The sequence below is a fragment of the Numenius arquata genome, chromosome 19 (genome assembly GCF_964106895.1).
Source record: "Numenius arquata chromosome 19, bNumArq3.hap1.1, whole genome shotgun sequence".
In the NCBI taxonomy this organism is placed as follows: Eukaryota; Metazoa; Chordata; class Aves; order Charadriiformes; family Scolopacidae; genus Numenius; species Numenius arquata.
In genome coordinates, this window is record NC_133594.1 from 10883698 (window position 1) to 10909546 (window position 25849).

The following is a 25849-nucleotide window of genomic DNA, read 5'->3' on the forward strand; positions in this document are numbered from 1 at the left end:
CAGAGGGAAGTTGTTAACATTGTACAGACTGAAATTTTTGAAACCAGAGTTGCTGTTTGAGATTACTCAAACGAATATTTATTTCGAGCACCTCTACTGATGTTTATTTAGCAGATTCTAGCTGAGTCAAGATTTCAAGTCTATCTTTTCATATTTAGAAATTAATTTAAATAACAATAAATACGGTCTTTTTTAGGAGTTAAGAGTTGCGGTAATTCAGGGATGGAAATTGGTTTCCAAATTCCAGGTTGAATTTTGCAGGTCCAATAAGTACAGTTGTAAACTTGCCTGTAACTAAAATGGACACTACCAGAGGGTAATAAATAAATAATTAAAATTTAAAAAAGCTAAGAGAAAAATAACTCCACCATATCCTGGTCTCTTGATGTTCAGCGAGTCTGAACTTCTTATCCTGTTCCCAGGAATTGAGAGAAAGAGATGCCTCTAATCTAGATTGAGTGTTAACATCATCTGTAACAGCCCACGGATAAAAACAAGAGAAAAGCATAACCTATTTCTCAGAAGAATGATCATTAGTACCATTAAGTGTCTAAAGGTATCGGTGATCTAAGCAAACTTAAACATTGTCAGACTTTATTTCCCTGCTTAAACAACAGTAAATGAATCACTGATATGAAACAGAGCAGCGTTTAAGTATTTATTAACACTTTTTCCACTAATAGGAGAATTGAATCTTTTTTTTTTTTTTTGAGTGACTAATCATACCTATTTAACCGCTCTTCAAACACAGCTTTCAAAATTCAAAATCAGAAGTGGAACTACAGAATATGGTAATTAAGGAAATTTCCAGTGACACCGCAAACAAACGTTTAATACCTACATACCTATACGTAGGACCAAATGCAAGTTACTGAGGAGGAAAATGAACAAAAACATATTCAATTTTTAATTAAGGTTTTGTGGGGTGGAGGGAATTGTTTCCTTTAAAAGAAAGGAACTGAAGCTCTAAAACAATGGCAAAGTTGAGCCTTAGGCATCTAAATAATTACCTTCAGTTTTCAAGGGTCAGTCCTCTGTCTATAAAGGAAACTGCTGTGTACTTGGGGGGGGGAGCCAACACCTATAAAAACACTTTGTAGACATTTAAGTCTAGGTCTTCCATGAGAAATTTCTTTCATTTAAATGGAAGAATATTACGTTTAATGCTTTCCATATAAAAAGCACAAGTACCACACGACAAACCAGGTAACTTTCCTCTACATTTCAGGAACCAAAGGTCACTCTGTTGGCTGCATCTGATAAACTCTAAAGCAATCCAGGAGTCTTGCTCCTTCTAGGAGTCCGGAAGCACCAGACAAACTGATTTGCTCCTTCCTGTTTCAGAAAATTAAAAATCTCACTTATACTCAGAGGAGTCTAAAAAGCTCCAACAAAAAGGCCTTGCAAGGTACTTAACCAAAGCCAGAAGCTTGTCAAACCCGAGTGCTAGCAGGACAAGACAGAGGGAATTAAAACCTTCTCTCGATTCCTGCCGAAGAAGCAACAAACGCGTTTGAACTTGTCAATGGGTGTTTTTGTGACTTTGGTGATGAATCTGCACCTTCCCCTCAGCAAAACGTTGGGGATTTCTGTAGCGCAGCGCAGGTCTGTGAGAAGGGGCTCCGCCAAGGAGGGCAGTGCAAAAGGCTGCTGCTCACCGGGCGAGGACTATAAATGCTGATCAATGTCATCATCTCACACGCGGCCCAGAAATAATCATATCCGAAAGGAAGGTTAAGATTAAACTCCGCTGTGCTATACCTGTTCACTGTGAAAAGCACAACCTTATTTTAAAACTTCTCAGTATTTTTATTAAAACAGTGGATTTCCCTGGAGAGAAACCCTAAAATTTAATAAACCACTTGAGACTAACTTGATTTATAGTATCTCTCTTGCAATGCATTTGAAAAAAAAAATATAATTTTGCAGTGGTCCAGTCCGAGGGAAATGCAAATTGACCAGTACATCTTAATCGTTATCTGTTTCTATCATCTTTTCTTTCACTATAATCTTAAAGGTGTTATCGGATAGTTACAAGGGCTTTTGTCAAATAATCAAACGGTTCTTTTGCTAAACACAGTACCTATCAGCCCAAGTGACCTGGAAATAACAGTGTTCACTCTTGTTGGAATGTTAGTGAACATTCCCAGCATCCAACTGCATTTCCCACATTCAATCCCACTGGACTCTATGAATCCACCTACATTTTGACAGGTGTCATTTACGTGGTGGTGTCATTTTCTCAAAACACAAAGGGACAGCCATTAAGCCATATACACTCCCATTCCACATTTCACAACTTCCTGAGTATCTAACCAAACTTTTACAAATAAAGCGATACCTGTTAAACAGAACAGACAATATTCACTATGTTAATTTTTGCTGAAAAAAATGTGGCGAAGCAAAGAACAAGAGGAAACACGAATATTATAGTTCCCTTATCTAATTTTACTACAGACAAGGGATTTGCTGAGTCAAAAGAAGTGATTCAGTGAAAATGTGCATCACATATCACTACTGTAAACCTTTCTTAACCATCCTTACCGAATTACTCATAGCCATAATTAATCATCTAAAAACCATCAAATGGAACTAACATCTACACCTGCCTTTTATTTTAAATGTCGCTTTTTAAAAGAGTGGAGAGGTATGGAAAGCTGCTTTAACAAGCACACTGAACCCATTGTTTATGGCCTCTATAAACATGGCTTAGTAAGAATTACTGACTTAATCAGAGAGAACTTATCTCCTGGTGAAAAGAGCACTTTAAATTTCAGAAATGGCACCTTTACTGTGAAAATCTCTTAACTTTTCAAACAAACTCCAGGGGGCCTTAAACACCAGGTCAGTAAATAAGCAGCAGTTAGTGCGTCTGTCCTGCTCCCAACCAGCCGAACACTTGAAGTAATTTAAATGTTTTATGTGAAAGTTTGCAAAAACTCCAAGAAACTATATTCTAACAGAAGTATTAAGGGGCGCACCTCTGCCTCACTCCGATCACATGCTAGAAGCAATTTTCACCAATAATACTAACATGACTTTATACTAAATGTTATTTTATTATCATTGTCTACATTTGCCAGTTTTTGCATTTCCTACAATGAAAAAAATAATCTTAAGTTAAACTCCTTTCAGATGAACAATTTTATCAAATACTTCATTTAAAAAGAAAAAAACCAACCGCCACCCTGCTCCCCCCTTGGAAAATGGGTTTGCATAATTTCATGGCTAAATTGGTGCCAAAACATAAACCGAGTTGATGATGAGGTTTCATAACCAGATACAAATGTGAGCAATGCTTTAAAAAATATTGTATCAGAAAACAGAAAATGTACCTCCCACAAATTCTTTTGGAAAGGTAAAACTCTTTAACATATTTAGTAGCCAGTTTGTACATTATATTTGAAATTATTAAGAAAGTATGATTCACAACAAGTCTCAAATCCATTTGCTTAATGACTTGTCTCTACTTAGTTAATAGTTTCCATTTATTTTCTTAAGAAAAACACCGCAACGCTGCAGACAACAATGTGTCAATCTGGCTGCCAGAAGCAGGAAAGGCAACGGATATAAAATTTTATTATTTCATGCCCCAACAGCAGCCAGAAGGACTTAATGAAATCACCCTCAGATTTACAATCTGAAATAGCTATTCAGCAGACAAATCTGGTTAAGCTGGATGTGCCCCCTGACCTCCCGGGCCTTTGATCTGGGCACAGCAGGTGGGCGGCTGCCCCCTCCCGAGCATCTCCCGCTCTTCCGCCCCCGGCCCGGCCCTGAGCGGTACCCTGATCCTGCACAGGTGATGCTCCAGATCCTTATCACGAGCAGCTGCCGCCAACCGAGCGACAAACATCACTAGCGCTGGCCTAACGCGATGGCACAACGGAAGGAAAACCTTATACTGGTACTTACTGGTAAGCCTGGACTGACTGGTAAGTCTGCTTGTTTGTCTGCCTCAAGACTTACCCCTCAAGCGTCCACATACAGAGAGTACCTTACTAAAACACAGTTATCTTCATTTTTCTAATAATTGGATAAAAGACAATTCCGAAAGTATTTTTTCGTATTTTTAAATGCTTTCTTATCAATACTCCTGAAACCATGTACAGCCATATTTATAATATTTGTGAGTGACAAAATTACATTTAGTTTTTTTAAGGCCTGGATTTAAGTATATATATATTTCCCCTTCATCTAAACCCTGTAAAGAAGCTACACTTTTTCAGTTATAGCTAGAAAGGGCAGTGATTTACTAAGTATAAATGGATGGAAAAAGCTAAATATTACTCCTCATCCCAATCAAAAAATATAATTAACAATTAACTACCACTGGAAGATGCCAGTGGCCAGTGACTGCTCAGGGAGCCCTTCTGCGGCAAGAGGAAGCCACGTGGCACCGTCAGGACTAAGCCCAAGCTGACATACCCTGTTCCTCAGCACTCGTTAGCTCAGACTCTATCCGTGCTAACTGGTGTATTATCAGACTGGAGCACAAACAGAGCATCCTCCCGCCTACCTGAGAAAGACGAGGTAAATATGCCAGAAAGTGCTGCCAGAAATTGTGCGTGGGGTTCAGGGAGTGACCCCACAGTTTCCACTCATCTCTCTGCGCAAGGGAGAGACCAGCGACACGACCAGCTGCCCGTCCCAGTGTATTAAACACAGCGTGAATTTTAGTGAACCTTCTTTTCCTAACATGAGCATATTTACTCATACAAGATTAAAATAAAACAAAGATCTGCTCGTACAGCTTTTATGATACACACAACTGTCCTTTATGCTCAGGAAAAATGTTAGAAAAATCATTCTGACAAATGCAATGTGGTTTCACACACAAATTCCTTCTGGATAATCTTGCAAGAATTAAAATTCTAAGTCCCAGAAAAAGTCCTTGAGGGACAGGAATATTAAAAAAAAAGTGTAAGAAATACTTTTCCAAGCATTAACTTTAACTCTAAAGGTTAGTTTTGTGCCCCGAAGAGACCACAGTAAGGGTGGGTGCTATTGTTACTCGAGCGGCCCAGAGGAGGATGCTGCCAGCAGCTCGGTATCTGACAGCCAAACAGGACTGTCCCACTGGTAAATCAAACCCACATGTGCCTGAATTCCAGTCCGTAGTCTCCTAGGTCAAGGGCAGCCCTCTTCCATCAGCGCCATCCCACTAATAACCTTCCCTACAGAAACAGTTGCTGAAACAATCGTTTACTATGACAAAATGTAAAAGGCTGCCAGCAAAGTCTGACACCACTTAATAACACAAAGGTCAATTTAATATAATTTGAACACTAAAATAGCGTACAGTACGCAGGTAGAAAACAAAACAGGATTTTGAAAGGGATGTGTTCGTTTAATAGAGTTTAATTCTCCTGTCTCGTTATTTATCAGTACTAAGTACTTATCTTCATCTAATATGAATTCAATTAGTTCCGTAAGCAAGTTCCATTATTCATGTGATAGCTCCAGCCTTGCCTATCCAACAGCTTATAAACTTTTAGCCTTCTTTGAAGTCACTTTATGGATTGCTAAATGGAAATCTTATAAAGAATGACTAACTAGGTGATGATAGAAAAGCTGAAAAATAAGAGCACAAAACACAGCTCTGTATTTTCTACCAAGATTTTCCCTCATAAATCAGTTGGAGCCCTCTGACCTATAACAGGAGATTATCTTATCTCACTGGAGAACATTTCAGTCACAGCAAATTAGATTTAACAGTCAATGGATATGCTTGATATTTTAATCATAAGAAAAATTTGTCATTTTCCATTAAAATAACTGTTCCTTCTACAGAGACCCCGTGTAACACGGGACACTGCAAACTAACTTTAAGATACACAGCGGTTTCAAAAAAACCTTTCGAGGTGAGAGGGTGTATTTTGTTAAAATCATTAACATCTCCGCTGTATTTCTTCCAGAGGAGCCACTCCAAGACAGACCCAGCAAAAACCCACAGAAACAACACTAAAGCTAGAAAATTATTTTTTTCCTGCATTCCAAATTCACCCTCCCCTTTAGACCACAGCTTCCTTCACGCAAGTGGAGGCTTCCACTAACATTTGCGCAACAATGACAAATTCTGCAACTGGAGCTGCTGGAGCAGAACTGTGAGCCTGCATGTAACTGCAATTGCTCCCATGGGCTCGGCGGGAGAGAGAGAGCCCACCTGCCTTAACGTGAATAGAAGACCGGGGAAGGAATCCCTTATCCTCAAACTGGAACACGTGGATTAACACAACTCTTTTAAAGATCTATTTGCTGAAATTTCAGCATTTAATGAAAAAGGAATACTGGATAATGACAGTAGTTTTTAGTTGCAGTTCATAAAATTATTTTGATATGGAAAAATTAACACATTGTATTTTTAAAAATACACAACTGCTAGACCATGAGAAAAAAACGTTCTTGCTATTAAGTTGTTATTCGAACAAATAAAGCATACAGTTTTATACCTACATGTGAAGAAAAGGACAAAGAGAGTAAGCTTTCAGCATCAAAAACAAGCAAAGAGGTAAACTGGTAATTGTGTAGATCATTTGAAAAATATCACCTTTCCTTTGCCCAAGGCAGAGAGAAATTACGCAGTACTTGCCAACAAACAGCTACAGTAGCCCACTGTGTGATTTTATTTTATTTTTTAATGGAAAAAGCACAGTTAGCTGGAAGATGCATTTCTCTCTGGAAGTACTGAATTTATCCCTAAGAGCAGAGGGAGGAGAGAAGACAGTTTGTTTTATTTATTTAATTTATTTCACAAGGCACTTTGAATAACGGTACTTTGCCAAAGTGAGTCTGTGTTCCAGAATCTCCGGCTATTCAAAAGCCATACTGGATTTAGTACTAAACAGATTTTTTCACAAGTTACTAAAATGGATGAAAATTGGCTTCTCCAGGAACAACTCCTTTTTCTGAGTTTTTACAGATGGAGTTTGGAAGGCCTACAGAGCCCTGCAATCCGAGACACCGAGACAAAGGGAGAGGTGCTGGGTTTACGCAGCCAGGCAGGAGCGAGACATCGTGCAGAGCAACTCCAAGGTGTAATTACTCAATTTTTTTTTCTATACCCATTGCCAGATGAACCACGCAGCTCTGTGTGAGCAAAACTACTTGTGAGAGCTGACAAGTGTCTGTACTGAGACATTATCCCATCCTCTACCAGGTCTCTTCCTTCTTTTTCAAACAGACAGATCCCGTAAGAAGCCTGCCAAGGATTACCTGGTACAGACGCAGGGCAGAAAGTTTTTTGATCAATATGAAAAATATATGCTAGGCTATTTCTTCCTAGATATTAATTCTGTCCTGTCTATGCAGTATTCAAGGGTAACTATCAGAACCCCCTCTAACATAAGCAGATGATGTGCAAACAAATGTACATGTTGACTTTTAAAATAATTGCTTATTTCCTAACACATTGTACTGCAATTCTGTACTTTATTTAGCAATATAAAGGGCATAAAAACATCATCTGTACCCAGGATGATAAGGAAAAAAAAAAAAAAAAGAAAAAAGTGGTCCAGCATATTCCACGTAGCTTCTCACAAAAAAGGTGACTTTAAAATTTCTTTATATTAATGCTGGAAAATGGGGGAAGTTATATAGGATATTAGTCTGATTTCCAACACACAAAGAGATAGAGGATCATTATTACGTACATATGCCCCAGTGAAAGAATATGTTTGATCAGTATTTCCAGAGAAATTGCACATTTTAATGGACAATATAAGAACAAATACTCTAGTAATACACATTACGTGATATAAAACTCAGCCTGCGAGAGGGGACGTTCCCGGGCGCGGACACCTCCCGCCCAGAGCACACCCACGTCCAGCTCCCTCGGTAAAGGGGCACGGTTAATAAGGACTAGGGATTTCATAGGGATCTAAATTAATAGCTTATGCTGTCCTCCAGATACTTTTGAGGAAAGTCATCAACTGTTTCACCAGTCCTGGAAGCAAAAGCAAATGTGCTATTTCCACTTTTAGAGTTTTTAAAAAGTCACATGAATTACTCGGAATTGTTTATATGAGAAGCTTTCTGTGAGGGCTGGTTTTCTGCCAGCTTTGTGTTAACATTAACAGCAAGTTCCTTCTTTTCAGATCTTTTGAACATTAAAAAAATTACAATCTGTCTGCAAAAGCCTAAAAGAGAACTGTAACTGTCAACATTTTGGTTTAATATCGACTCTGCCTCTGTGAATGCAGAGTCAAACCAAGGCAGTGGAGCGATGGAATGAAGCCACAGGATGGGAGGGGAACACGGGCTCGTCCCCCACCGCCGAACTGAGCAGAGACACTGCCCAAAGAGCACAAGGTACCAAATGAGACTCCCTTAAGATTTAACATTATCATGTATGCTTAACTTCAGTTCCCTCAGCGCTCCTAAATTAACAGGATTATTTAATTTTTAAGCATATGAATGAATGTATAATTGCTTGCAGAACTTGGCTCTAAATCATAAAACTATATATAGTTTCAGAAATGGTGAGAAAGACTTACCTCCATCAAACTTAAATGTATTCCAATGAGGTAGGGCATTGGGGCACTGCAAAGAGGAAAAAAACCTAGCTTTACATTCTCGTAACACTGGATTAACACATATGACTTATAAAATTAGCTACAGGAAAATACCAGGATACTGGATTAGATTTAGCTTAAAAAAATTATATATATATATAAACAAACCACATGTGAACAAAATTTTATTCCGTATTTGAAAGACTTTTTTTACTGTGCAATATCCTCTCACTACTGTAAGACTAATCCTTCTCAACATCAGAATTTCTAAGTGACTCAGTTAAGACAGGAACATAAGGACAGCTATTAAATAGATCTATAATACTGGGGCCATTTTAAAAAAACAAACAAACCAACAAAATGGGTTATTAAAATATAAAAAAAAAATACTCAGACTTTTTCTAAGAGTATTCTTTGGAAAAATTGGTCCTGTTGTAGTGTTAAGTGGTTAATTTAATGTATACGTATCGACCTGTACTACAAGTTTTAAATCCTTTGGGTCCAGACACATTTTAAATAATCTATTTTTAAGTATAAATCTTGAAATGTTTACATTTACAAAAGAAAAATACAGAAATTACTTTTGAAGATTCTGATTATCTCCATTTCCTGGGACATACGCTGTCCCAGGAAAGCTTAAATACCGCAGGAGGCTCCAGGCCAAACCCGCAGCCTCAAACCCAGGTGTGGGTCTTCTGCTCCCAACCAGAACACCGACACTGAAGAGAGAGATTGATCTTTTCGGTCCTCTCTTCCACGACGTTAGCAAACACCACCACGGACTGTGTAACACAAGCAGAATACTGAATGGGAGTTGTATCTTTGTGTATACAGTATTCCTAATATTAAGCTTATTACAGGACTCCCACTCAGCTAATGAGGGAAAGCTTATATTTGCACTGCTTATTAGAACACATCAAAGAGGATGCCAAAGCTGCTAATTGCAAATATGGCATATACTGCCTGTTAAATGGAAAGCACACAGACAGACACAACTTTTAAAATAGAGCTTCATTTCATTTTGGATACAGAAGCTCAAAGAGCTCATTTTCAACTTCAGATGAAAAAAATGAGAGAAATGTCACTGTACTGCTTGGATTAAAATATCTTCCATATTGCTTTTATAAACCCGTGCCTACTGCTCAGTAAGAGAAGTACAGTGCTGAAAAAACTACTGCAAGACACCGGGGCAGCAAAAATCACTCTGCTTCTCATTTTCACGAGAAATACCTTTTAAAAAATTTATTTCTTGATGTGCATATTAACATTTTTTATGTTTATTAATAAACCCCCTAAAACTGCTACTCCGTTGGATACTGAGAGATAGAATTTCTTCCCGGTGAGGGTGCCAGAGCCCTGGAAGAGGCTGCCCAGGGAGGGTGTGGAGTCCCCTTCTTGGGAGATTTTCAAGACCCGCCTGGATGCAGCCCTGAGTAGCATTCTCTAAGCAATCCTGCTTCAGCAGGGGAGTTGGACTAGATGATCTATATGGTCCCTTCCAACTCTAAAAAAAATTCAGTGAAATTCAGTGAAATACTGACCGAGCGACGGAAAGAACCTCTGTATCAGACATTCTACATGAAAACGCTTTATGTCTTTTTGAAGATATTAAACATATATAACTTCAAAAACCCCTCACAAGTTCCTCTGCAGCATACCGAACTGCCGTGTACCACATCACGTTACCGTTACTGGACTGTGAGGCTGCCGAGAAGGGCCCTGTCCGAGCTTCACCCAACGCAGCCCCTCGCGGCAGCAAGCCCACCACAAACCAACCTGGGACAAATCCTGAAGGTTCTGCTACCTTGGGAATTCCCCAGATGAGAACCAGAACACGCATCCAAGTTCTCGGATAGGAATTTTTACCATACAACATGATACACACTTATTACATATGGATTGCTGCTCAACTGAGGAGTATTTTTATTTGTCATTTTGCATGTTTTATTTGCGACAAATGCCATCTCTTTCACCCACATCTCTTCATTTCCAATGGCCACATTCCAGGAGCAAGAAAATACCCAGTAATTTTATATTCAAAGTATAAACCGTTGGTTTAGCTGCCAGCTGCACAAATGCTCAACTTCCCCGTGTGCCTGGCTGCGCTGCTCCAGGCTCCTCCCGTATGCACCCAAATGAATGTGTTTCTAATTAAGTAGTTTCATGAACACGACAGATTCAATCTCAAAAATACAAAGTCTGAACCTCGGCAGGAAGTCTTAAGACTGCAAATGTCTCATCTAGTGGAACCTTGGCGAATGTAATGAAAGGAAGCAGGAAGAGTGCAGTATTCCAGAAAACCAGCCATTTATTAACGTGTCCGAAAGCAGAGCCTGTCAGCAAGCACAGGAAAATCTGAACCTGTAAAAGTTAATTAAGTGTATCACCTCCATCTTTCAATCCTCCAGTTTATCAACAGAAGAATAATAAGAATGACTAAATCCTTAAAAACATGCAACCCCAGAAAGATTTTTAAGGAATTACAGGAACTATATGGCTGAAGATACATGGATCAGCTTTGGGTGCAATGAAGCATTTGCCAATTTTCCAGTGAAAGACGTTCCAGGCAAAGGCAATGCAGGGAAGAAAACTATGACAGGGATTGCATAAAGGCCACAGGAACCTGACTTTCAGCAGTGTTTTGAAAGCTGTTATTTCTTTCAACTTGTATTACTAAACATTAAAGGACTCCCGTCAGGTGCTTCCCGGGCACACAGGTAGCCAGAGAGGAGAAGGCAGGAGGAACAGTTTGATACCCCAGAACTCCAAAGAGCGGGTTCAGCAAACCCACTGAGAGAAAAAATAGCTCGGGTTTTGCTGATCGATATAAAAAAAGAAAACTTTGAAGCAGTAATTTGTTGAAGTATAATGTGCTAGTTTTGCAAATATTCGTGTTAGTTTTAGGAGCAGCTGCAGAGATTTCCACTGGGGGATGAGGCAGAGCACAAAAGAAGACGTTGGGTATTTCTTTGAGAAACACTCGACACGTGGGTGACAAAGGAATCCCCGGGCGCTGGGACATGGCCCTGGCACGGAGAATGACGAGCAGGAGAGGTACGTGCTACAAAGGGCTCCGGAAGACAAACAGCTTGTTTGACGCAGAGGAGAAGATGGGGAAAGTAGAAGGTAAATGAAAAAGGTTGACAAACCCGTACGTAAATAGTTCCTGTAAGAACTTTTTCAACGTGTACAAGCAATTGCTCGGCTTCCAGAAGCCAGAGGGAGAACAGCGAAAGGGCAGAGACGGGCAGAGACCCCTGGAGCCCATAGAGATGAACAAGAAAGGCCACATTTCAGACGTGAGGCAGAAGAAACACACACCATTTAGAAATGGATTCGATCTGAAGACTAGCAAAGAATTTCCCAAGTTACGGGAACATATGAAATTAACTCAGTTTTATCCACAAAAGCCATTGCTTGTAATGACTGAAAGACACCAAAGAGGAAAGACAAAGGGGAGGCACCTACAGTCATCCCAGCAGAGACTCCAGGGAAACAAATGCAGGTTTTAGTTCGTGAGAAAGGTGACAAGTGTGAGAGAAGCTGATCTGTGATGCGTCCATGGAGCACCTGGTTTTGAAGGGGCATTTGTGTGAAATTTCTTTATTCAAAACTGCTTTAAAATAACCATTACTGTTCATCAATCAAATGTGAACCTTAAAGTGTTTTCTCCATGGATAATAAAAATCAAATTATCTGAATACCTATTTTATCAAAATTCATTTTGTTTGTCAGAACTGACATTATTGGTCAACGACACATGAACAACAAAGCAAACGCAAAGAAATTTTAAGGATAATTCACCATGATAGCTCCTTATACTCCCAAAAGTAAGCAAACATCATAAATATCCTCAATAAAACATAATTCTGGTAAAGAGCATAAATATTTCCAATATTTATCTACCAGAGAGATTATATCCTTCTGTCATTGCTCATCAATCTGACTGAAAAGAAAACACCTAAAACTAGATGTTGAAGGTTCACGTCAGGCTTCATAAATTGCCTTTATCACCATTTTTCTTTATCATATGTTAATCATATGCTATTACTTAAATACTCAGCTCCTGCCCTGTGCAAGGGAACGCTGTGTCTCCTCTTCCCCATTCAGAGCCCACTATAATAGCTCTTCCGAACCGCTATTCAGGAGCTGAGACACGAAACGCTCAAGCGGTTTTTAATATTTTATCAGGTTAGATGTGTATTTCCAAGACTTTCAAGTGCACTTTCAGGAAGACTCATCACTTGTTTAAACAGGAGAAACACTCTGCACAACCTTTAATCCTTCCGGGACCCGGGACAGATTAAAGACTGCCCTTCCGACCAGTCTCTACCTGCTGCTCGACACTTCATCAGTCCTGGGGCTTCTTACAACCACAACTACTAATGACTCCAAGTTGTTTGATGGCAGCCAATATCCATTAAGTGCAAAATTAAGAAGTATCAATTTCTACTATGCATATTTACTGCTTAAAGAAAATTCCTGCCTAAGTCTTTCGGAACAAAGAGAAAGGCTATTACTCCTCTTTTGCTACACTGGTTCCCAATGCAACCAGCATTATTTATAATCAAATGAGTTATATAGGTAAATATCAAATCATTAAAGTAGCGATGCATAAGCATGAATATGGATATTGTGGACTTAATGGCTATATATTGCCCATTTGTTACAGTTGCATTTTTACAATTTCTTTAATTCGTTTCCTTAGGCTAACTAGAGACCTCTTAATTATGCTCCCAAGAGGTAGGCAACTACTAATTGGAAGAGAAGCAGGTGAAATAGAGGGACATTTCCTCTTAAGTGAAAAAAAACATGCTTAAAAAATATTGTAATTCACTAGAAAAAAGTAATGTAAAAACCAAGGATCTCAAAAAGGTTCATAGTTTACAGCTACATGGGGATTTGTACCATTTTCCTTCATTGTTCAGAAAAATTGATTACTAAGTTCATGTCTTGATACAGAAATACAGACTTAACATGTCACTCTTTCACACCAGTAGGACTTGACTCTCTAAGGTAGACTCCTGATTTCCCGTCAGATTACTCACTGAAATGCAACAGAATTCAATTCAAAATTTATTGGGGTAATTGATGCAAATTAGAAACTTGACTGCACAAATTGGAATGATGTGGAAAACACACAGCTAGGAAACCAGAAGAGCAACTACAAGAGCTTTTAGTGAGCACACAGATGTACTGGGTAAATGGAAATGCCTACGGAGAGGCTCCTGACCAAGGCATCATTGTTTCCCGAGCAGCAGGAGGACTCGCCCCCCGGTTACCCCCTCCACCTACTTAAAGGAGCACATTGAACTATATGCAGATTTAGAAAACGGGAGAAAGGGAGTTAAAAAAACTCCTGGAGAAAGGGAAAACTCCACCAATAGAAAGGTTTGTTCAGCAGCTGTGCCAGGGTGCTCTGAGAAGGTGGCTCTCGGATTATATTAATGCTGGCTGCTTAGCAGTCTATCTAATATAAAAGCCTGTTTTAATCACCCTAGAAAATATACTGTTGCTTCTGCTAAAAGCCCACAGAATAACCCGAGTGACAATGCCCCGGGACTTAGAGAACATGTTACGCTGTGTTACTAGGTCAGCAAAGACAGGCTTTTCTTACAGGCTAATTTTAAACACAGACACTGAGAGCAAAAAGGCAGAAAACAGACACAGTGGGAGTGTTTCTATGCCACATGAAAAACAAACTGGAAGAAGTAGTGAGGAAAAATTAATAGACTGTTTCTTTCACATCAAGAAATCTTTACATTCCCAACACCAAAAGAGATGGACAAGATCTGGCAAAATTTAAGCAGTTGTATGTGCTTGGCTACCGATGCTTGGTGGCAGTATCTCGTTAGCCAGTACGTTTTTGGCACCTGCTGGCATGTACTTTTAAAAAAAACCAAACACCACAAAACAAAACAAAACCCCCTCCAACCAGCAGTGCTTCCTATGCTTCCTCTGTTGTGCTGTATTCAAAGGAACAAGCAATTGTGCATTAAGGTGTGAAATCTAATGATAGGATTCCCACCAATTTCCAGTCTCCTCCACCCAAAGTCTTTCCCTGGGCTGCAAATATACCAAAGAATGGAATCCAATTAAAAAATAAAAATAAAGGATAGAACTCTTCCCCTTTCTTCTCCTCCCACCTCCCCCCCCACCTCCTCAATTAATCTAAATGATAAGGATCAGATGACTGAAGTCATTCCAGATGCTTGTACTTGGTACTACACCACCATTACTGGCTCAGCATCCCTGACACAAAGAGCAAGTGTCTTGAGAACAAGCATTTTTGAAGATGTAGGCCTTTGGCATCTTCAGTTCTGTGGCCAGGCACATAGATGAGGAATGAACAGGTGAACATAAATACTAAGTTTAAAAAAATCCTTTCAAGAAAGAAATCGGAAGAAAATTACCCCCCTTCCACATTATAAGTTAAAAAAATCAGCAAAGAGCAGACTGAAAAATGAGAAACCACAGTGTTTTGAAAATACTCGGTGCACAACGTCAATAAAGGACAAAATGCTACAGGAAACACTTGAGCTTTACCGATGTCAGTGAAACGGATTCATATTGAGCGTGTTTGTTGTAGAGCTGCCACTGACCCGTGACAATACCCAATCCCCTCCTTTCCTGCCTCCTTGGGGATGCTGCTCCAAGCGGCGACGGGGAACTCTCACACCCAGTCTGAGCCTCTCATACCTGAAGCTGGCCAAAAGGATCTTCAAGTGGCAGGAGGAGAGTTCCCACCCGTTCACTCTCTGCAGAGAGCGCTGTTCTACCTTTCTGTAGCTCTGGAAATATCCAACAGTTGCTGTGTCCCCCTTCCCCTGCCCAGGAAATACAGCAAATTTTAAATCTCACATCCGTGGAGCTGTCGGTCTGTTAGTCAGGATCTTAGAAGTTTCCTTTATAGGAAAAGTTTCCACTTCAACTCAAACAATTAAAAGCAAATAAGCACAGGTGGAACGTACTTTTCTCAAAAACTTTCAAAGATCACAAGTAATAGCGTCTATACACCCGTCTGTTATTTTCAAAAAGCGCAGGAGAGGATTCAGAAGCCCCACTCAGCAGAGTCAGTGAATGGTCACAGCCAACTGAATCAACGTGACATTTGGCATTCATAACAACCAAAGAATTCTCACTACTTTAACTTTGTTTCCATTTCAGCTCCTTAAAATTCTTATGTCACATTTGCAAAAGAAATAGCCAGTTGATAATTAAAATTGAATTAAACCCTTTTATTTTAAATAATCTTAGGTAATTTCCCTGAGGAGGCAGACACCGGTAAGCAATAATACCGCCTTAAAGGAGACAGCACAGAGCTGCTTTCTCAGTCCTCCCAGGCAAAAATGACCTCTCTAAGTTCACATGGTTACAAAATAGATGGATTCTATTTTAAGAAATATATTTCTTTCACATAATTTGTTGCTAAATTGACTTACTCAAACAATTACAGCGTGCGTAGCTACCTCTCCAATTAAAGTTCATATCTGGCTAAGGTAATCAGTTACTGTACTTGTGAACATGCAATTATGATCTGCCTAATAATTGCACATTTTGAAACCCTACTTTTCCCGCACAAGCTGGCCCATTCGTTATACGGACGGGCTGTTATGCCGTGAAAGAATTCATTCAGCAGAGCTCAATGACTTGTGTCTTTATTTCCTTGGGTACGCTGCCCAAGTGTTTGCTTTTTGCACACTTCTGCTCCCAACCGCGGGGCCTGGGCTCAGCCCCTTTTAACACGGCTTTGTCAGAAAGTCGATGAATACCTAATCTTCAAACCCAGCCTAAAAGCCTCTTGCGGTCCAAGTCGTTGTCCTGAAAACTCCTAGCAGCATGTACCTGAAGGAAAAGCTGGCAGCAGCAGCCTTCATGTGTTAATTACACATGCGAAGCCCATTATGCAGAGAAAGGGCACCTGCTGGCAGCGCAAATGACTGGAACCTGCCCTTCCTGGCAGTGAGTAAATTGAAGGTTCATTTCTACAGGAGATAATAGTTTTTTAGATTCCGTTCCGTGTATCCTCGACATAGGCACATACTTAACATTTAAATCATCTGCAGAGGAACAAGCTTCCTTTAAATCTACACGTTTCGGTTCCTAGCACTTCACTTAAAAATGCTACTTATCCCTGCAGGTTCCTCACTCTGCTTAAATGCAGAGAAAACGTCACACAAAACACACTATTTAAAAAAAAACAGCCGCCAACCAACACACGAAAAGCCACACTTAAAATTTGGTATTGGATGACACAGTAAGTTTAAGGTTTTTTTTACTGGGAAGGACTTTTTAGAATGCTCAGGGGCAGAGGGAGGCTCTTTCTATGTTTTCAAACCATCCCCAAAAGCGCACTAAGCTCCGCGCTCCCACAAACCCACGCAAGGCCAGCAGAGCTTGCGGCAGAGACAAAGGCATCGAGTCCCTCCGCCGCTCCTGTGTCCTTCGTCACTTGCCTACGTGACCACACAGCAGCAGGTCCACATTTCCAAGCCCATAGAAGCCTCTCGTTACTCGTCACATCCCTCAGTTTAACTCCAGTTAAATCCCTTCCCTGCAGGCACCAACTCCATTAATTCTCTAAGAAGCCTCCAAAGTTTAACTTCTTGAGGAAGCCTAAGGTAAGGCCACTCTTCCCAGGCAAACTCCATCTCCTGCTACGCAGAAGGAAGAAAAAACCAAGGGCAAGTCACACAAACCACGTGTGGGACACAGGAACTGGCAGCTGAGCAACTGAAAGCAGCAGCAACATCTTAAACTTCCGCCGTGTTAATTACTCAGAGCGCTCGTCCACCATTCCCCTGCACAGCAAATGGGAGAGATGATGCTCTGGCTGATCAGGCCCAACTGTTTGACTGTGCACTAGAAAAGAAAGCAGAAACTGGGCAACTATTTGAGGGGCTCTGTAGATGGGCTTCTGAACCATTAAAACGCGGGCCCAACAGCAGGGGAGGCTGGAGCCCTGTGGGGAAGGAGGAGCTCCAGGGGCAGCTGGACAGTGCGGAGTCACACAACAGGTTGGAATGAACCTCTGGAGAGAAGTGGTCCAAGCCCCTGGTCAAAACAGGGCCAGCTTCAACATTATATGAGGTTGCCAAAGTTTGTCACATCGTGATAATGACTACGTTTTTGAAAGGTTTATATTCATTCCCCTAAATAAGGTAAATATCATGTTCTAAACACACGCTGATAATAAAGTATCACCGCAGGGAAACGCATAGCTTCCCTTCCACCCCCAGCAGAAGTTCAGGAAGGCAGAAAAATGAGAGTATCTTCTCCACTGTAGCCTTTACTGTTGGAGTCTTAATTCAAATTTTAACATTTAACACAGATACACTGAATACAGACTTTAATTACACAACATCTAAGTTTCAGCATTCCATAGTAACCACTCACATCAGAGTATTTCAACAGCCTGATAGACAATTATATCTTGCCATGAAAATGAATTTTTTTTACTTACTAGGTTGGTTGCTTCCTTAATATGCCTATGTATTTTTAGAGTAACAGTTGCATCATAGGAGGACTTCAGACTTTCTATGCAGAAATGTGAAAACTGTTGTGCTATCTAAGTATATAGATAATATATATACATACACACATATATATAGCCTTACCAACAGTAGTCCAGTAGATGTGGGGGCAGAACAGGAATGTAAACGTGCTGCCAGAACATCGGGTAGAGCATAGCTGCAGACCCATGAATGCAGGCAGTTAACTGAAAAACACGTATTAAAACAGGATCATAAATAAGACAAAAACCAAGCTTAAAAAGGTAAAGCTAGAAGAAAAAAAAAGTAAAGAATCAATTCAGCTTTTATATCAACATGCTTTATTACAAAATATACAGTGCTCTTGTTAAAGAAACGGGTACTGGTGGGTGAAGCATGACTGGTTTATGGTGGTTGTCATTCCACTGACTTTGTAAACAGCCAAGAACGTGATTCATCCAACAAATAAGTCCTGAGAAGAACACCCGGTGTTCTGTAAAGCAACAGAAACGTGGAAATGAAAACACAAAGGGAACTGAAAAATAGTAAAGGCAAATCCCCCAATCCTGGTAATTACCATCCATTAAATATCCGAAAGCTGCATTGAAATTATAACACAAACTGGAAAAATATTTGATCTCAGGAAGATACAATGCAAGTGGCACACCTTTCTTAAGAATATATCATACTAAAAATTTATTAATTAATAAATTTTTATTATTTAAAAGGGATTTTTATCTGCTCTGCCCTTCACCAAATCATTTGATCCATTGAATTTCTCATTTATATATTTAAAAACTCATTCTGAATAGTTTTGAAGTCGGCAGGTACTGAAAACGATCACAAATAGCAAACACAAGTGCCAGTCAAGCCGTGGGGAGAATCCTCACAGAGCTTTGGAGGAAATTACGTCTCTCAATCCTATTTCAAATTATAATTAACAATTTGGAAAAAGAAGATGAGCAGGATATTTGTCACATTCACTAAGGATATTAAAATGGAGAAGGTGGTAAACCTCAATAAGGAAATCTCAGCAAAAACTCTAGTCAAAATACCCACTTGGAAAAATAGAAAATAAATAAAGAAATGAATCGGAGCACTCGTACAAACAGACACAGACAAGGAAAAGACTAAGAGGTGACAGGCAATCACAGCCACCCTGACAGTGTTTCGCAGTTTAGAGCGTCTTTTAATCTCAAATGATACCCATCGCAAGGACTCCAACGTGTTTCACTTGTGAGACACATTTTGAAACCAATACTCCACAAATGCCTCCCAGTTACTCGAAGGCAGGATGAAATCAAGCATATAATGCTTGTCCGGACAATAGGAAGGAGGGAGAACGCTGCTTACAAGTACCAGAAAGACAAATTCTAAAGGGCTGAGGTCCTTGTGGCGGCCTGCAGTTGTGCGAGATGAAACTAAGCAAAAACAAATTGTGACATTAACCTTAATTCAGTTAGATGTGGTGTAACCTTAAAAAAAAAAAAAAAGATGACCCTCATTATTATTAATTTCCATTAAGACAGACTACTGAATCACACACCTCTTCCCAGGGAACCCACGACTGGTAAAGAAAGTGGTCTCCAGGAGCTAATACAGTCTCTTAAGGCTCCGTGTCAGGGAAAATCAGCTACAGCTCTGGATGCAGTTTGGCTTATGTTCAACACCAAAGCCCTTCTGAAATTCCAGTGCAGTTTCTGGAAGTAACAGAACCTGGTTTTCTGATTAAAATGCAGGTCATTAGGCAAGAAGATGGAAGACAGGCACACATTTTATGTGTTATTTTCAAGCCTCTGAACAATACAGATCTGGATAAGCAATGAGAATGCACCAAGGAAGGTGGATTTGGGGGGAAAATCGCTGTGCTTCTCTGGAGCGCGGTTCAGGTAAGAACCAGGGTGAGGAATGAGCTTCGCAAGCAGGCGTTTCTCTAAAGCAGGAAAGTGACTGCTTGATGAACCAAAATATACTTTGCAATTTACAGCTCCAAACAGACAAAAAGTTTTAAAAATCATTGCGATCCTAAGACTCAGTATGCCGGTGTAAACCCACACGGGACTTCAATGATAAAAATTTCAGACATGAAACTCCTCAAGTTGAAAAGACAGAATTTTAAGCTATACCTTGTACCTATTTGAGAGATACTGTTATTGTGGCTTGAATATATGAATAATATGTCTGTTTAATAGTGGTTTTGAGTTCCATTCATCTCTATTACCTAATCAAGGAAAACCTAAGAAAAAGAATGGTGTCCTAAGCCAGGTAAAAAATCCCTTGTCTCCCAGTATTCTGTCCAACAGTGGTCAGCACAAATCACTAAACTCACTGATCAACACATTCATCAATAAAATTGGTATTTCCCATTTTCTCATTCCCCCCAGCTTGCAGCTCACACTTCATGTGCCAATGAATTCAAATAAACACTCTGAAAAGTGCTGCCCCGTCTCCTCATTTTGAGCCTGTTGCCTCTCAGCTTTAATGTGTGTTGAGGTTTGAGCATTTTGAGACAATACAAAAAATCATCTCCTACTTATCTTCAAAGGGCCACACGTGATTTTCTATCTCTCTATCAAGTTCCCTACCTCCTTACTATCTTTCCCAGGCTAAGCAAAGAGCTCTAATCTGCTCTGCTCTCCCTAATTGAGAGATTATTTTGTGTAGTTGCTTGTTCTTGTTACCTTTCTCTGTACTTTTCACTGTTGCACATTTTTTATTTGGAGTAGGTAAGAACTCATGCAATATTCACAACGTGAGCAAGCCATGAACATAGCGAGTGGCATTACCCTCTTTTTTGTTCTCTATTCTCTTCATAATAATTTCTTGGCTTCTAAGCCTTCAACTGAGTAATAAGCTGGCATTTTCATAGATCGCTCTCTCTCTTTTTAAAAAAAAAAACAACAAGCCAGTATCTCTCTCTGAGTGGTAATAATTACTTCAGTTACTCAGACCACGATTGCTTACATGAAGTGTTTTCTCCCAGAAGTTATTTCATATTTATCCATGCTATGCATCAAAATGACTGCTTTTCCCCCTTTTTTTAAAAAACAATTTTCATGAGGACATTGAACATGCTCCAGAGTAGAGCACTGTTGGACTACAAAGCAACTTCCCAGATTAGGAATACTGACAATTTTTCTCACCATTTCCCCCTCAACCTTTTAGCCAGTTGTTTACCCTCAAGAGGTTCAAACTCTCCCTTAGATTTTCACTTCTGTCTCCCATGGGAGCTCCACAGTCACCCCTCACCTTCCCAGAACTTGATGAACAAGCGTCAGAACAAGAGGGTGACAACGTGTTTCCCGAAGTGAGAATGTGTAAGAATTTGAACCACCATCCTAAGCAAATAGTGTCCTTGGATGCAGACAGGGTACAGCTAGTATCAGAACAAGTATCTGTTCAGTCTTTCTCAAGAGAGATCCTTATTTGCAGGTGAACATTATTTTATGGTCCATATGGGATGGAAACATTAGTGTGTTGGAACACTAATTAAAGCAAAAGTTAGAAGCTCCAAAATCTTAAATTTATTTTATGACTGAGGAAACACTAAAGATTTATCCCTATCCCATTATATTTCAACTTATCTTTATATTATTCCTACTGTAGAAGATGCTCCTCTCACAGATTAGACAAAAGGCACAGCCTAGTTCCAAAACAGGCAGCAGAAAGAAAGGGGCACGCTTTCCCACTGTAGTTTCTCCTTTATATTCCTAAATCCTTTACGTTTTCTGTTCTCTAAATCAAAAAGATGTCTGGAAAAAATACTGTTTAAAAATGTAATTCTTACTTAAAAAATGCTTCTATGAGGATCAAATGGATTATTTCCTGGCATTACTATATCACATGGCTGCCGCTGCAGAGGAGTGAACTCAGTAATCCAAGGAGGCCCCGTCCAAGCCCCCCTCCCATTGGTTTTAAAACTCAGCAAGAAAAGATTAAACAGACATAATGCTCAACACTGCAGACATCTGAGCAGAACCTGTCACTTATTTTTGAGCTGTACTCCCACCTTGCTATCTGGCATGAATTCAAATACCGTACTAGCAAGGGTAAGCACCAGCACTGTCCTTCAACTCTGCCAAGAGAAGGGCTCATAAAAAAGAAATAGCCTATTTGCTGGAGACCTCACCTGATTAGCGATTGCCGTACAGAAAACAAGCACTTATCATTAAGGCAGCCTGAGAAATGCCCAACTGTCAAAACTATAGGAATCCAGCATTTTGAAATAAGATTAGTTCCACTACCTCAGCTTCCCGCAGCTGCTGCTAGAGAACGTAAGATATAGCCATGTCAGAAAGACACCGATTCACTAATTCACTTTTCGCAGTTTTGTATTTAATACTCTAACAGCCTTATTTGAGGAAATTAAATCAATGGGATTTTGCCACACATGTAAAAGTTATAAACCAATGTTGAATTACGATAGACCATTTTCCAGTGCATCCCACTCTCTCCTGACGCACACACCCCGCAGTGTTCCAGATGCAGCGCGTGGCCACAGACGTGCAATACATACCGAGAAAAACGGCCACTTGTGTGTGTTTGTAAGGTAATTTTTCTGCATTACTCAGGGCTAAGAACGAAGTAGAGAGCTTAAGGCTGAGGTACAGAAGAGTTAAGCAGCGACAGCAGGGCTGTGGCACAGCCTGTCTACGAGTCTCACCCTGCACTGGCAGGTGACGAGGACAACAGAGCTCTGGGAGAGCTTGGACATTCCAAACAGGAGTTACAAAACTGCTGGAGAACAAGAACTGTGCGAGCTCTTAGCTGTGTGGCATCACGAGGACGTTTGGTGAAAGGTATTAATCACAGGTTGTCTTTTCACGTCAGGAACCAACCAGGGAACAAGAGGTTGTGTGTCAGAGCTCTCTGTGACATGAAGAATTGCCAGGGCAAGATCTCAGCTCCCAGCGACAGAGGAGCAGCCAAGTCAGAATGGGATTTTTTGCTTTGTACTAACACTGACAAAACAACAGAAAAATTATGTAAAGAAATTCACCTCAGTATGATGGAGCCAAACAGAAACATCACGGAAATTCACAAGTCTAAGTCATCAGGCTTCATGTAAACCACCCTTGTACAAACAGACAACCTGCCGCTGCCCTTGTCACAAAGGGGTAACTCCCCTCGTTGAGGCAGGGCTGCAGGAGCACCTTTCGATGGAGGAGAGAATACCGGATGCAAGGAAAGCTCTTCAGGTCCATTTTTCCAACAGCACGTTCCCACCAGCAGGTGGTCTTTGGCCAAGCACAGGGGGTTTTTATGCATTTTGGTTCATATCTGGCTTTTCATGAGTAGTTAGATCATAGAATATGTAAAGAAATTTAACACAAATAATTGCGTTAACATTTTGAGAAATTATCCGAGTTTCCTTGGGGAGGAAAAAAAGAAAAAAATCCAAGAAAACAGCAATATTTCTTCCATAGGTTCAATACGTGTGGTTTATAAAATAGCTAACAAACAACCTCATTCAGTTACCTCTAAATCTTTTTCAACTTAACTATATTAAAGATATTTCCAGTCAAAATTTGAATTTGATATGATATATTGTAGCACAGAATTCATTCCACCATAAAAGACTTTCTACCCAGGACTGCTTACTTTTCTCTCCCTTACCCGATATTAAATTCCAGCCTTAAGTATGCAACGTGCTGTGTCTCTCAAAGTTAAATGAAATTAACCGCAAGCAGGTCCCTTCCACGTTTTTGTTTAAAAACTAAAAACTAAAAACAAAGAAAGCCATCTCCCTCAGCACCACACCACCCTCACTTTACTCTGAGAATTCGCAGTTTGGTACGTTTCCAGTTACAAGGTCTTGGCTTCCGCTGAGCACAGTTTGAAATAAAATAATGCAGCTTGTTCCTACTGCTGGAACCCGCAGAGCGGAGCGTGCGGGCGAGGAATCGCTGGCGCCGGCCCAACGCTTCAAACCTGTCTTACACTGTCACTCCAGTCTTGGAGCAGTTTATATATAAAGTTGTAAGATAAGAACACACAGTATGAATACCCCTCCCTACCCAAGAACCAGACACGCTTTTATCTTGGACAGAGGCAAAAGGAAGAGAAATAGCAGAAAGAAAGGAAAGAAAACACAACCCTACTTGTGAAACGGCTCATTAAGGAAGGCAAAGTGACAGGTAAGTAATTCTTCTTCCCAGGCTCTGTCACAAAGGGAGAGATTAAACCAACCAACCACACAGATTTTCAAGTGCTTTGGGTAGCCTTTCCCTGCTTTCCTCCTCTCTGATAATTTACTATTCTTTAAATTCTGAAATAAACACATCTCTTTTTCATTTTATTCAATTACTAGGCCTGGATGTATTTTTCCTTATTTTAGTAGGCAGGACACAGAACACTTGGCAGATATAAAATTTAAGATTTTACAAGTTTTCTATGATATTAAAGTTTATAATACTTAAATTCTTTCGGTTAAATGTGGGATTCATTGTAAACATTTAATAATTATTAATAGGTCCCAGAGATTCTAACCCTCCTAGTTTCACTTACCTTTCAAAACAATATTGTAATAGTTACTCTGAGATTAAGTACAAAGTCTTACGCTTTCCTTATTCTGCCCTGTATCGCCAGACCATTCTTACATGATTTTATGTACATAATTTCAGCCTCCCATAGTATTTACAATTCCATGAATCTCAAACACAAAGTAGGTCATGGCCACACGGTAAGAGACAAGTTCATAGCACACAGAATGGAAATGGAAGCTTGGGTCTGAGAGAGACTCGCTCAAGTACTTAGTCCATAGCACTAGAAAGCAAAATTAGTTAAACCATCTTATGCTCTTCATTCATAAAGGAAAGCAATCAATACCCATTTACAGAGCAAACAGAACGAAAACTTAACATTTTCTTTTATAAAGAAAATCACAATCTTATTGACTGATAAACCTTGAAACGCATAACACAAAACTTTGAACTAAATCAAGCTGTCTGCTTGTTTTGATGTCCAGCCATTTTGAGAAGAGAGCACTCCAGAGCATTCAGTAGCTTTCATCTCTCAGGCCCTTGATGGAGCCTAAGTAGCATTAAGACTACACCTTATCAAACACAACTGCAAAAATGTGGATTGTCAATGTATTTTAGCCCACTCCTTCGGTCCATCCAGAAAGGTCACTGGAACACGCATTTGACAGAATCATTTATCTATTTTTTTTTCCTGTCAAGTAAATTATGAAAAAAGGACTTCACAACGGTATAAATGTTTGTACATTTATGCACCAAAAAACCCCAAGAATTCCTGTATCCAAAACACCCTTTTTCATTCGAGCATTACAGGCCAACATAAGTTCAGTAAAATCACTAATAGAACCACAGAATTGAGTTGAGGTTGCACGGCTGAGGTTGGGAGGGGACCCGGAGACCATCGGGTCATTTCCTGTATATGACTGTCGTTTTTTAAAAGGTCCTATGAATAGAAGAAATTATTCTTCGTTTTACTTACAGTGCTCAGCTTACTACAGCAAATGAGGATGCGGCGTTCGTACAGCATACTGGCATAGAGATGCAGCATGTTGTTGACATCAACTGCTACAAAATACTCCGTCAGATTTCTCTGGGAAGAAAGAAAGAAAATAATTTTTGATCCATGATATTACAAAAACAAGCATCCTTAACAAAAAAAACCTAAACATCCGATTTTACTTGAATGATCAGTTTGTTTATGTAGTACAAAGACAATTAATTGCAGTAGAAGAATATTGTAAGCAAAGCACATTTGGAATCTGCCTTTAAAGTGTAGATAGAAAGGCCAAGACACAAGCAAGTAACACTCGCTGGAACTTTACATAGACACTTCCTGGGAAACACAGGTTTCTTCCATGCTTTTGCT

General features: G+C 39.9%; 1 protein-coding gene across 8 annotated transcripts in view; it reads right to left on the reverse strand.

Moving 5' to 3' along the window:
* Positions 1-25849, reverse strand: part of DENND1A (DENN domain containing 1A) — a 194068-nt gene that overhangs the window by 76010 nt on the left and 92209 nt on the right. For 6 of the 8 annotated variants that reach the window (XM_074161420.1, XM_074161417.1, XM_074161419.1 and 3 more), the window contains exons 9-11: positions 25463-25573; positions 18131-18231; positions 8496-8541 (exon numbers count right to left, since the gene is read on the reverse strand). In XM_074161420.1, the coding sequence (XP_074017521.1) occupies positions 8496-8541; positions 18131-18231; positions 25463-25573 (258 nt within the window). The remainder of the gene's footprint in view (positions 1-8495; positions 8542-18130; positions 18232-25462; positions 25574-25849) is intronic. The other 2 variants (XM_074161421.1, XM_074161422.1) reach the window with 2 other exon arrangements.